The 11,753-nt window shown below is 53.1% G+C and overlaps 1 protein-coding gene and 1 non-coding gene across 2 annotated transcripts in view; both read left to right on the top strand.

Annotated features, from left to right (window-relative positions):
- Positions 1-487: 487 nt before the first annotated feature.
- Positions 488-11,753, top strand: part of LOC146432965 (olfactory receptor 12D1-like) — a 26,966-nt gene continuing 15,700 nt past the window's right edge. The window contains 2 exon segments of the mRNA XM_085070996.1: positions 488-495; positions 7,670-7,812. Of these exon segments, the coding sequence (XP_084927122.1) occupies positions 488-495; positions 7,670-7,812 (151 nt within the window).
- TRNAS-AGA (transfer RNA serine (anticodon AGA)) lies at positions 10,657-10,738 on the top strand. Its single transcript has one exon. It is a non-coding gene; the product is annotated as a tRNA-Ser (tRNA).

The following is an 11,753-nucleotide window of genomic DNA, read 5'->3' as shown; positions in this document are numbered from 1 at the left end:
CCCCATTGATCCCCTTCTGCTGGAACAAAGCCCCCTCTTCCCAGCTGTCCCCAGCCACCACCACGGAAAGGCTGACAGCCCTTCAACAGTTCCACGTCAAGGCCAAGCCGAGGTGGCCCAAGGATCAGCCTGGGCAGCCTCCATGACAGCAGGTCAGCCCACAGGGAGAGATGGAGCACGCTGTTATGATCTAATTATTAAGGTTCTTTGAAAATACTTCTGCCCGAATTAAGGTACAAATGAGAGTATATGTTAATCAATAGTATGGGTTTTATTTGATAGAAAATATGAGAGAGAGAGAGAAGAAAAGAGAGACAAAGAGAAGTAGGAAAAGAGGTGGGGGGACAGAAAGTGGGAAAGAGAAAATATTACCATCCGTGGATCCCAACGATGTTGCGTTGATCCTCTCCAGCCGGTCTTTTTGGTGGTGGTGGTCCCCCCAAAAGCACAGAATGCCATGGGTTAATATACACTCAGGCCAGGGGCAATGTCGAGGTATGTCCCCCCCGGGGAGGAGCAGTTTCTTGCAGCAGACTCTGCTTGCATCACCTGCACTCCTGTGGTGCCAAGCCTAGCACTCTGGGGGGTCTGTGATGGATTGTGACTCTCCCTCAGCTGCCTCTCACATGAAAGTCCCATGGATGTGGCTTGTGGGGTTGGGGGTTTCACAGCTGGGCCAGTTTGGGTAAACCTGGCTTCTGTGAGCTGTGCTCTGCCCCCACCCCAAACTCAGCCAGAGATGATCCTTAGTGCAGCTAGTGGCTTTGGCTTTTGTAGATGCATTCCTTTCCCTCAGCCTGAGATGATTAAATAATAGGGTTTCCCTTTATCTAATCACTGCAGTTTGACTCAGTCCAAAGTCCCAGTCAGGTATCTTCAGAGAGGCTTCTTTGATTGTAGCTTCTTTATACACGTTTTGTTATAATGAGCAAAACTTTTTATCAATGTTTGAGGCATGAACTATTTCAGTCTCTCACACACGCTGAGGCTTACCTCGTTCCTTGACGAAAGGGAGGCCAGAGAGGAGGATGCCGAGCCTGCAGCAACACAGCCTTTTATGCCGTATCCCAGAGCCCTGTGGGGCCACAAACATTCCTTGTTCGTGAAACGTCCAAACTCCTGGGAGTGGCCACTTGCAAGGCCTTGCTGCTGATGAAGTCCCTGCCTCTTTCATCTCAGGCACTTTTCTCCAGTTTCACACCATCAGACATGGAAATGATTCATCTGTGTCCCAGCTGCCTAAGGCCACTTGACTTGGAGGTCCCAGGCTGGTGTATAAGGTGAATTTAAATGAATCTGTGTAGTGTCTAATGCCTTTGCCACTTCTTCATGCTTAATTCGGTCCCTGTTACAGTTAAATTCAGCCACGAGAGACACCTCAGGTCAGCTCTCAGGGGCCTTCAGTGAAGGCACTCAGGCTAATCCTGAGAGACATTTCTACCACGGGTCATCACAGACATACAGAAGACTGTGGTTCAGTTGAGGCAGAAAGTCAACGCTGCAGAATCCCATAGTGGGGAAGAGACCCAACTCTGCAGGGAGGTGGCAAAACTCAGTGGCAAGGAAAGTCCATGTTCAGCTGGAAGGATGTCCCCTGCAGGCCCGAGTGACAGCTACAGGGAACTTGCTTACTGTCCACAGGCTGTATCATGGCCTGCTTTTGTGATCAAAGAGATGCCGCGTCCTTCCCTGAAAGAGACCCACAGCCACACTGACCTGTTTTGCTCAGCATGTTCATCCCAGAGGCCAGAGACCTGGATGGCGGCTTTGGGGAACAGGCTGAGGGCAGGGAGCCCAAAGCCCTTGGCTTTTTTCTGGGTCAGGGATGGGGTTTCCCATTCCATGCATTTTACATTTCAAAGGGACACTGGATCAGTCTCCAAGAGCATGTGGGAGTCATCGTGATGTGGACGAGTTGGGAAAATCCCTGAGCTCCAGGCAAACCTGAGTCACCCAGTGTGGACTTCAGTGGACTGGGTGCTGCAGACTCAGATGTTCAAGGGATAACAGGGCTCATATGCTCAATGTTCTGCTGCCATGAAGGGCATTTCCCCACCTTTTATCCCCATTCCTGGATCACCTGGTGCTTCTCTGCCATCTCCCGCATTTGCTGTCTCCCAAGGCATGGCCTTTTGGTGGCTGCTCAAGGGCTGTAGTGACTCAGAGTACCCCAGATCAACCCTAGAAGGTCTGGACGGAGCTCTAGAGGTCTTGTGCTCCTATCGACTGCTCTGGTTCCTCAGCAGGCTCTGGGCCTTGTCCTGCTGACTTCTAAGCACTGACACTGTCTAAGAAAGAGGTCACTGTCCCTTGTGCAGCTCTCCCAGGCCTGTCCCTTGTCTTCCCCCAGGGAGCCCTGGGATTTCCTTTCTTGCAACTTGCAATTGCTGCCTCTTGCCCTTTGGCAGTGCACCTCTCCGGAGAGTTTGGCTTCATTCTCTCCAGAACCTCCAGGAGATGGTGGAGACAGCAGCTCCATGGCCCTCTCCACACCTTGCTCATCTCCACCGGGTTGCAAAAGCGCAGTGCCCTCGGCCTCCCCCCATACGTCAGGTGCTGCAGCCCTTTTGTTCTGCCTGGTCCTCTGCCAGTGCCTCTCTCCGTGAGAGATCACCACCACCTCCCTTGTCCCTGGGGACACCAAAAGGGGACACCACCCCAGATGTGGCCTCTGCAGTGCCGAGGAAAAGGCACCATCCATGGGTCATCCTGGGTCAGATCCCAGGCTTACGGGATGAGATCTGGAGAGGGACAACAAGGAACTCTCAGGAGTAGGGGTGAAAGCTCCGCAGAAGACTTAGAGTTGGGACAGACTCTGTTGGGACAGACTTTCTCTCTGCTTTCCAGCCCCTCTGCCCCAAAGGGGCTCCTTGTCACTGGCCTGAGAGTGCAATGTGGAGCGGCTGGCATTCCCTGCACATACCCAGCCCTGTGCTCTCCAGGCTGCCATGCCATATGCTCACCAGTGCAGGCAGTCTCAGTGTCAGCTCCTGGTGGCCCCCTTCGAGGACCTGGGAGGCTCAGCTATAGGAACCCTTTCCATCTCCTGGTAGCCCCCCGGGGAGTGCAGGGCATCCCTGGAGGAGCTGCCCAAGAGACAGGGACCTGCCTGACAGTGGCAGTTGGGACAGAGGACAATGGGACAAGGCCCACAGCTTCTGGAAGCAACTGGGAAGTTGGTTCTTCTCAGAGCAGGAGCAGAGGCCATCCAGTGGTCCCTCCCAGCCTCCATTATCCTGGGTTGCCCTGCGTCCCATGGGCCCTTGAGCAGCCAGCAACAGGCAACTCCTTTTGGAAAGCTGCAGCAGCAGCACAGGATTACACAGACATACGAGGTGGTTTGGGACCGGTCCTAAAAGGTCTGGAAATGCCCCTGACAAAGGCAGAAATTTTGGAGGAAAGAGGCTGTGTGCTCCGGTATCCCTGGAATGCCTGAGTCCAGGGCACCGTGTGCACTCAGTTCCACACCAGGATGATTCAGGTTTGCCTGAAGCTCATGGATTTTCCCAACTCTTCCACATCACAATGATTCCCACCTGCTCTGGGAGACTGATCCAACATCCCTTTGAACTGTGAAATGTATGGAATGCGCAAAGGGATGCCTGCCCCAGGAAAAAGAGCCAGTAGCTTTGGGCTCCCTGCCCTCAGCCTCTTCCCCAAAGCCACAATCCAGATCCTGGCCTTGGGAGTGGACACGCTGAACAAAATGGCCCACTTTGTGTGTGCGCTGCTTTCAGCGAGAGATGCAGGCATGCCTTTGATCACCTTCCTACGTGTTGATTTCCTTGTTTTCTGGAGGATCTCAGCTTCCCAAGCTGAGACCAGAGCTCTGGTTGTGAAATGCATGAGGGCCTTGTTTAGTTTTCAAGGGACACACAGCTGTGGAGATTCCCCTTAGAGAAGTCCCTTGAGAGACAGTTTATTGAGTCCTTGGTTTTCTCCTCTTGGTTGTGAATCTGCCTCAGTTCCCCGGGCTCATGGGCAGAAAAAAACAGGCTGTGGCAGAGACTGATAACAGAAATCAAGGCCCTCGTTGTCCTCACTCCTCTCAATGAGGAGCTTCCCTCCAGCCCACAGTGATCCTACTTTGCCACTGAGCTTTGCCACAGCCCTGGAGAGGCGCGTCTCTTCTTCTCTACGGGACTGTGCAGCCTTGACCCTCTGCCTGAACTTACCCATCGTCTCCTCTTTGTCAGTGACCCCTGGGGAGAAATGTCTCTCAGGGCTGGCTTGTGCACCTGCACCAAAAGCACTTGAGGGCTCAATTTAGCTATAAGGTGCCTCTTATAGCTAAATTCCACCATGATGGGTGGGCACTATCCCCATGAAGAGGGCAGTGTGACAAAGGCTATCCGCGTGACACAAACCCACCTCCAACCTTCCTCCACTCCATCCGCCAGTCTTCCTCTGAGCCAATTTGCCTTATGCTTCTGGGACACAGATGAATTGCTTTGATGCCAGGACATGGCCCATTCACTTGGCCCTGGTCTTGACAGGAACTTAAACCACTCAGTCTGCTGCTGGCAAAGCAGCACAAGGAACTGCCTGGGAACTACTAGAGTGTGCTGAGGACAACTTCCTAGTACAGGGGATGGAGAGCCTGACCAGAGAGGAGGCACTGCTGGACCTGCTCCTTGCATCCTTCTCTCTAAGTAGGAGTGACGTGGATTTTACGGGCAGTGGCCTCTCAGTGCATATGGAATTGGATGGATGGTGGCACTCAACAACTTGTGGTCCAGAGCTCGATGTCCAACTAGAGTGGTGTCTAACCAGGGATGAGTGTTGTTCCTCAGGGTTTGGTGATGGGACCAGGAATATTTAACACCTTCTGGGGAGACATGGGCGGGGGGGCGGGGGTTGGAGTGCATTCTCATTGGGTTGGTGGATGACATTGAATGACATTGAGCTGAGTGATGTGGTTAATACTCTAGAGGAAGGGATGCCATCCAGAGGGACCTGGACAGGCTGGAGGGGTGAGTCTGTGCAAACCGCATGAAGCTCAACAAGGTCAAGTGCCAAGGTCAGGGCAATCCCAAACATGGACACAGGCTAGGCCATGAGTGGATTGAGAGCAGCCCTAGGGAGAGGGACTTGTAGGTTCTGGTGGCTGAAATACTGAACATGAGCCTGCACCGTGCACTGGCAGCCCAGAAAGCCAATCATATCCTGGGCTGCATCCAGAGCCGTGTGGCAAGCAGGTCGAGGGAGGGGATTGTCCTGCTCCACTCAGCTCTCATGACACCATAGCTGGGGTACTGCATCCACCTCTAGGAACCACAGCCTATGAAACACGTGGACCCACTGCAGTGGGTCCAGTGCGGCCACAAACACCATCATGCAACTGGAGCTGTTGTGCTGTGAGGACAGGCTGAGAGGGTTGGGGTTGTGCGAGGAAGAGGAAGAGGAAGAGGAAGAGGAAGAGGAAGAGGAAGAGGAAGACTCCCAAGAGACATTAAGAAAGAGAGGGATGCTTGGTTGGGGTGTGGAAGGATGGGAAAAGGGCTACTGGTTTTAAACTGAAAGCAGGCATATTTAGATTAGGTATTGGGAAGGAATCCTTTCCTCTGAAAGAGGTGAGACTCTGGAACAGGTTCTCCAGAGAAGCTGTAGAAGCAATTTCAGGGGGCTTGAGGTAGATGATTTTAAGGTCCATTCCATCCCCAAGTGATTCTAAGGCTGAACATGGACTTTCCTTGCCACTGAGTTTTGCCACCTCCCTGCAGAGTTGGGTCTCTTCCCCACTATGGGATTCTGCAGCGTTGACTTTCTGCCTCAACTGAACCACAGTCTTCTGTATGTCTGTGATGACCCGTGGTAGAAATGTCTCTCAGGATTAGCCTGAGTGCCTTCACTGAAGGCCCCTGAGAGCTGACCTGAGGTGTCTCTCGTGGCTGAATTTAACTGTAACAGGGACCGAATTAAGCATGAAGAAGTGGCAAAGGCATTAGACACTACACAGATTCATTTAAATTCACCTTATACACCAGCCTGGGACCTCCAAGTCAAGTGGCCTTAGGCAGCTGGGACACAGATGAATCATTTCCATGTCTGATGGTGTGAAACTGGAGAAAAGTGCCTGAGATGAAAGAGGCAGAGACTTCATCAGCAGCAAGGCCTTGCAAGTGGCCACTCCCAGGAGTTTGGACGTTTCACGAACAAGGAATGTTTGTGGCCCCACAGGGCTCTGGGATACGGCATAAAAGGCTGTGTTGCTGCAGGCTCGGCATCCTCCTCTCTGGCCTCCCTTTCGTCAAGGAACGAGGTAAGCCTCAGCGTGTGTGAGAGACTGAAATAGTTCATGCCTCAAACATTGATAAAAAGTTTTGCTCATTATAACAAAACGTGTATAAAGAAGCTACAATCAAAGAAGCCTCTCTGAAGATACCTGACTGGGACTTTGGACTGAGTCAAACTGCAGTGATTAGATAAAGGGAAACCCTATTATTTAATCATCTCAGGCTGAGGGAAAGGAATGCATCTACAAAAGCCAAAGCCACTAGCTGCACTAAGGATCATCTCTGGCTGAGTTTGGGGTGGGGGCAGAGCACAGCTCACAGAAGCCAGGTTTACCCAAACTGGCCCAGCTGTGAAACCCCCAACCCCACAAGCCACATCCATGGGATTTCATGTGAGAGGCAGCTGAGGGAGAGTCACAATCCATCACAGACCCCCCAGAGTGCTAGGCTTGGCACCACAGGAGTGCAGGTGATGCAAGCAGAGTCTGCTGCAAGAAACTGCTCCTCCCCGGGGGGGACATACCTCGACATTGCCCCTGGCCTGAGTGTATATTAACCCATGGCATTCTGTGCTTTTGGGGGGACCACCACCACCAAAAAGACCGGCTGGAGAGGATCAACGCAACATCGTTGGGATCCACGGATGGTAATATTTTCTCTTTCCCACTTTCTGTCCCCCCACCTCTTTTCCTACTTCTCTTTGTCTCTCTTTTCTTCTCTCTCTCTCTCATATTTTCTATCAAATAAAACCCATACTATTGATTAACATATACTCTCATTTGTACCTTAATTCGGGCAGAAGTATTTTCAAAGAACCTTAATAATTAGATCATAACAGCGTGCTCCATCTCTCCCTGTGGGCTGACCTGCTGTCATGGAGGCTGCCCAGGCTGATCCTTGGGCCACCTCGGCTTGGCCTTGACGTGGAACTGTTGAAGGGCTGTCAGCCTTTCCGTGGTGGTGGCTGGGGACAGCTGGGAAGAGGGGGCTTTGTTCCAGCAGAAGGGGATCAATGGGGCTCAGCTGCAGGGGGACGTGCCCAGCAGACTTTGCACCTGGCGTGGTTCAACGAAATGCCTCAGGGCATCCCCGGACATCTCTAACGCAGCCGTGTCTGTTCTGGAGATGGGCTGTGACCAGCCTTTCCACAGGGCCCTTAAAGCCACTGTGTTGGGTCCCATTCCTGAAGTGGGGCGGCCTTCCTGTGCCGCGCCACGAGGAGGGTCGTGGAAGCTCTAGGTAAAGGGTGTGTTTTGAAGACCAAATGTGTCCCTGGAGAGAGCTGAGGGACAGAGAGACAGACTGATCCTCAGGTTGGTTGGTGCTCCCTGCTCTCTGTTGCAGCTTTGCCTCCTGCACCCAGAGATGTCTTGCTGCCGACCCTGTCCGCCACGGCCCTGTGGCCCCTGTGGCCCAACCCCCCTTGCAAGCAGCTGCAGTGAGCCCTGCGTCGCCCGCTGCGCTGACTCCACGGTGTACATCGAGCCTTCGCCGGTGGTGGTGACCATGCCAGGCCCCATCCTCACCTCTTTCCCTCAGAGCACGGCCGTGGGATCCTCCCTGTCAGCTGCTGTGGGTAGCTCCCTCAGCACCGCAGGGGTTCCCGTCTCTTCTGGGGGCTCCATTGGGCTGGGGGCGTTGGGGCTGTGTCTGCCTTTCCCCCGCTGCGGTCAGATCTGCTGAAGCCGGCGGATCATCCCCTTTGTCCTTGGCAAATGGGCCGATCTCTTTCCCTCCCTGGCCCCTGCACACGTGTTCCTTGGCCTCTGTTCTGTGCCACGCTGCTTTTGCTCCTTCTCATTAAAGCCTTTGTGCAGCACCGCTGGAGAGTCGTGGTCGTTTGTTCTCCTCCACCCTCAGCTACCACCTGCTCTGCCAGGGAGAGCATTGCCTGCTGTCTTGAGTATACCAGCAGCGGCACAAAGAACTTCCAGAAGTTACACAAGAGGGCCAAAGCCTCATCCCAGTGACTCAGTCACTGTGCTGGAGTCTGCAACCTGAAGATTATGGCCCTGCAGGGCCCGCTGCTAATTTGTTCCTTGTGAGAGGTAACACAGGTATTTTGAGTAAATTTTCCGTCCTGTCAAAATTTTCTCCACAAAAGCATAGGAAAATCAATCTTCTGTCTTCTATTGGTGATGTTGGAATTTTCTCACTGGGATGAGGACTTGACATATGAGGATGCGGGCTGGAAAGGAGAAGAGTGCTTCTTTTCATGGCTAGACATGGTTAGTGTGGTTGCAACAGAGTTTGATGCCAAGGCTCACCCTGTTACTTACCAAATGGATGAAGCATAAATAGAATATTGAAATCAATGTTTAATGTTTCATAGGGAGACTGTGCATTCAGAAGTGTGTGGTGCAAAGAATATGGATAAAAAATTGGAAGGGAGCAAAAGGGTTTAGCAGCACTCGATCCACAGCCATTGCAAGGACTTAATTACAAATTCACAGTGACAACATTCATGCCATTATCAATTCACACATATACACACACAGAGGCACAGAGAAGAGCACATCTGTATTTGGGTGTGTAAACCTACCTATTGGAAATGTCCCTTGGGCTCGGTGCAATACAACAAATCCCTATGTGTTTCTCAACCAAGTGTGGGCTGGACTTTGAGTGTATTTGGGTGTATAAATGTGCCTATTGGAAATGTCCCTTGGGCTCGGTGAAATACTCACATCAAATCCCTATGTGTTTCTCAACCAAGTGTGGGCTGGACTTCGAGGAGTGTGGGTGCATGTGTGTGTGGATCAAATCAGGCCGCAGTCTCAGTGATGGTCTTTTGAGTACCCAAGTTTTTTGGTTCTCAAGCTGCGAGAGACGTCCCACCCAAAGGGAGGTGCTGGCTCAGCCCTCTGAGCTGAGGTTCCATCTCTGACATAATCCATGGTGGTACCTACTGGAAACAACTCCCCAGACATTTGGAAATTGTTTCCAAAACTGCAGTAACAATGATGGTCTTCCTCTGGGGCTACATTTGTCTTGGTTTGAAAGACAGGTGTCTGCTAAAAGAGGTTGAACCCTGCCTTAGGACAGAGAGTGTGATTTCCCCTCCCTCCGAATTATTTTAATTTTGAAATCAAGGGCTTTCAGGCAAAGGTACGGGAAAAGGAATAACAGTTCTTTACTAGTATCTATAAACAAGCAATAACAATAATAGCAACCACAAATAGAACCAGAAACCAATAGCAGACGACTTTTTGAGCTGCCAAGCACTTTCCCGTGTGGTGTAATCACGGTCGCAAGCAGCAAGGGCGCTGTTGAGCTCCCGGTCGGGCAGGGCAGGTGCGATGCCTGGCCGAGCGGCTGCAGGTGGCGCTGTTGAGCTACCGGCTGGGTAGGGCAGGTGCGATGACTCCTGAGCGGCTGCGGGTGGCGCTGCAGCGCATGGTCAGGTCAGCCTCACGCAGCTGGTAATGGCGGACAGAGAAGCAGGCAGCCAGGCAGCTCGGAGCAGCAAAAGCGGGGTGGCAGGGGCCTGGGGTTGGCTCTCCCAGGCTAGCCAGTGAGGTAGCAAGGATTCTGCAGTCACAGCAGATGCCACGGTCTCGTGCGGCAAAGCGGAGCAGGCAGCAGGGTCAGCTGGACTCCATGGCATCTGCTGCGAGAAACGCAGCCGGTAAAATGTGCACTCCCAGTGGGAAAGAGGTTGAACCAGAGCTCACCCAGCCAGGAGGTGAAGACAGAGCACAGTTGGATCTCCTGCGGTCGCAGCCAGAAGCAAAGAGCAGTCCCTTTTGCTCCCGGTGTCCCACTGAGGAGAGAGCCAGTTCCAACAGCCGGCTGCCTCCTTCCCCTGCCCCACCCAGCACAGCCTTTTTTCTCTTACAAAAGACTTGATGGCTCTAATCACCCAGACATTTCTTGCTTAGTAACAGGGGTGGAGAAAAAATTCCAATGCCCCCCAATCTCCGACACAATTCATCGAGAGATTGTTGCAAGGCTGTCATGGGATGACTGATTATCCTTTGTTCCCCACCGGGGCTCGTGATGCTCATGGCAAGCTGATGCTGCTGTTACGATCAGGGCTGTTCCTGGCTGTAGCATGCAACAGCACCTGGTGTGGTGAGGGACCTTTCAACACCCAGCTGGTTTGGTTAAGGCAATGCTTCCTCTTGCAGCTGGTTCAGTCAAGGCTTGCCAGGGGGAGGAGCACGGGGGAGGATGAATGACCACAGCCACAGGGCAGGGTATCCCAGATGCCTGGCTGAGGCCAAGGGTGCGGGAGCTGCAGCCGGAGCCCCTGGGGTTGTGCCTCTCAGGCCTCTGGAAAGTGGCCCCAGGGGCCCATCTTGTTCTGTGAGCGTCCCAACTGCCAATGTGGACTGAGTGGAGCCTTGGCCTGAAGTGCCCAGGTGCCGGGGTTGTGGCACGGCGTTGTGTGTGATGAGCAGGGCAAGGAGGGCTGGAGCAGGTAGTTGTGGCCGAGTGGTGAAGGCGATGGACTAGAAATCCATTGGGGTTTCCCCGCGCAGGTTCGAATCCTGCCAACTACGGGGCACATGTTCCTTTTGGGCTGTGGGCAGCTGACCTTGCTGCAGCCACGACACTCCAGGTACTTGCACAGGAACCAGCCCACAGGTGCGTGGTGTGGACAACAGCTGGGGCTGCCCAGAGGGCTCTTGCACTTGCAGCCCTGGCGGTTCCCGCAGAGCAGCTGCAAGGGAGGAGCTGAAGGCAGCCCTGCCTCACTTCTAAAAAGTGCCTTCTTAAGGAAGTCTGGAGCGGCCAGCCCTGCCCAGGGACTACTGCGAACCATCTCCCCACCCTCAGTAGTGTCAGGCAGGACAGCAATCATGGCAGGCTCCTTGTCTCCCTGTCTTGAGATGCTGGCGCATCCCTCGGCTGTTGGGCTGCAACAAGAGCAGAGCTGAGCCAGGAGCTGTGGAGGAGCACAGCACAGCACAGCACAGCACAGCACAGCACAGCCCAGCCCAGCCACGGTAAGGGGTGTCACAGCCCATGAGAAAGGCAAGGCACTAACATAACAGCTCCTACAACCTGCTTAATGCGAAAAACTCGGCCTAAGACTAAGAGTTCTTGCCTCACAGTAGATGTGACCCAAAGGCCCGACCTAAATCAGCTCTCACTGGCTGAGAACACCCCATATGGACAATACAAGAATAGGGCATGTGTTTCAAACAAAGGCAATTAACATCCCACTGAGGATCGGTCCTCACCACCTACACAGGAAAAGCACACACTGATTAAGAAATGAATAGTATCTCATTAGCCTTCCCCAAAACGATTCATGTCACTGGTCAAAAGAACTGTACTGTAACCATGAACCTTCTTCCTCCTCTATGCTGGGCTCCTCCATGCATTGGGCTGTGACCCCTCCTTGTGCACAGCTGGTAATTCCCAGCAAAGGGAGCCTGTGTCCCTCCTTGGCCAGCAAAGGACTGACCTGTCAGGCAGGTGCAGTCCTGCAGCATGCTGGGAGAAGAGATGGTTTTCTGGGCAGCGCTGCAGCCGACAGGACATCGCTGGATTTCAGGTGTCCGTGTCACT

Source organism: Lichenostomus cassidix, chromosome 10 (genome assembly GCF_008360975.1).
Source record: "Lichenostomus cassidix isolate B80296 chromosome 10, HeHo_3.0, whole genome shotgun sequence".
Classification (NCBI taxonomy): domain Eukaryota; kingdom Metazoa; phylum Chordata; class Aves; order Passeriformes; family Meliphagidae; genus Lichenostomus; species Lichenostomus cassidix.
Note: the sequence above shows the minus strand (reverse complement) of the source record. Positions and strands in the feature narration are given on the sequence as shown.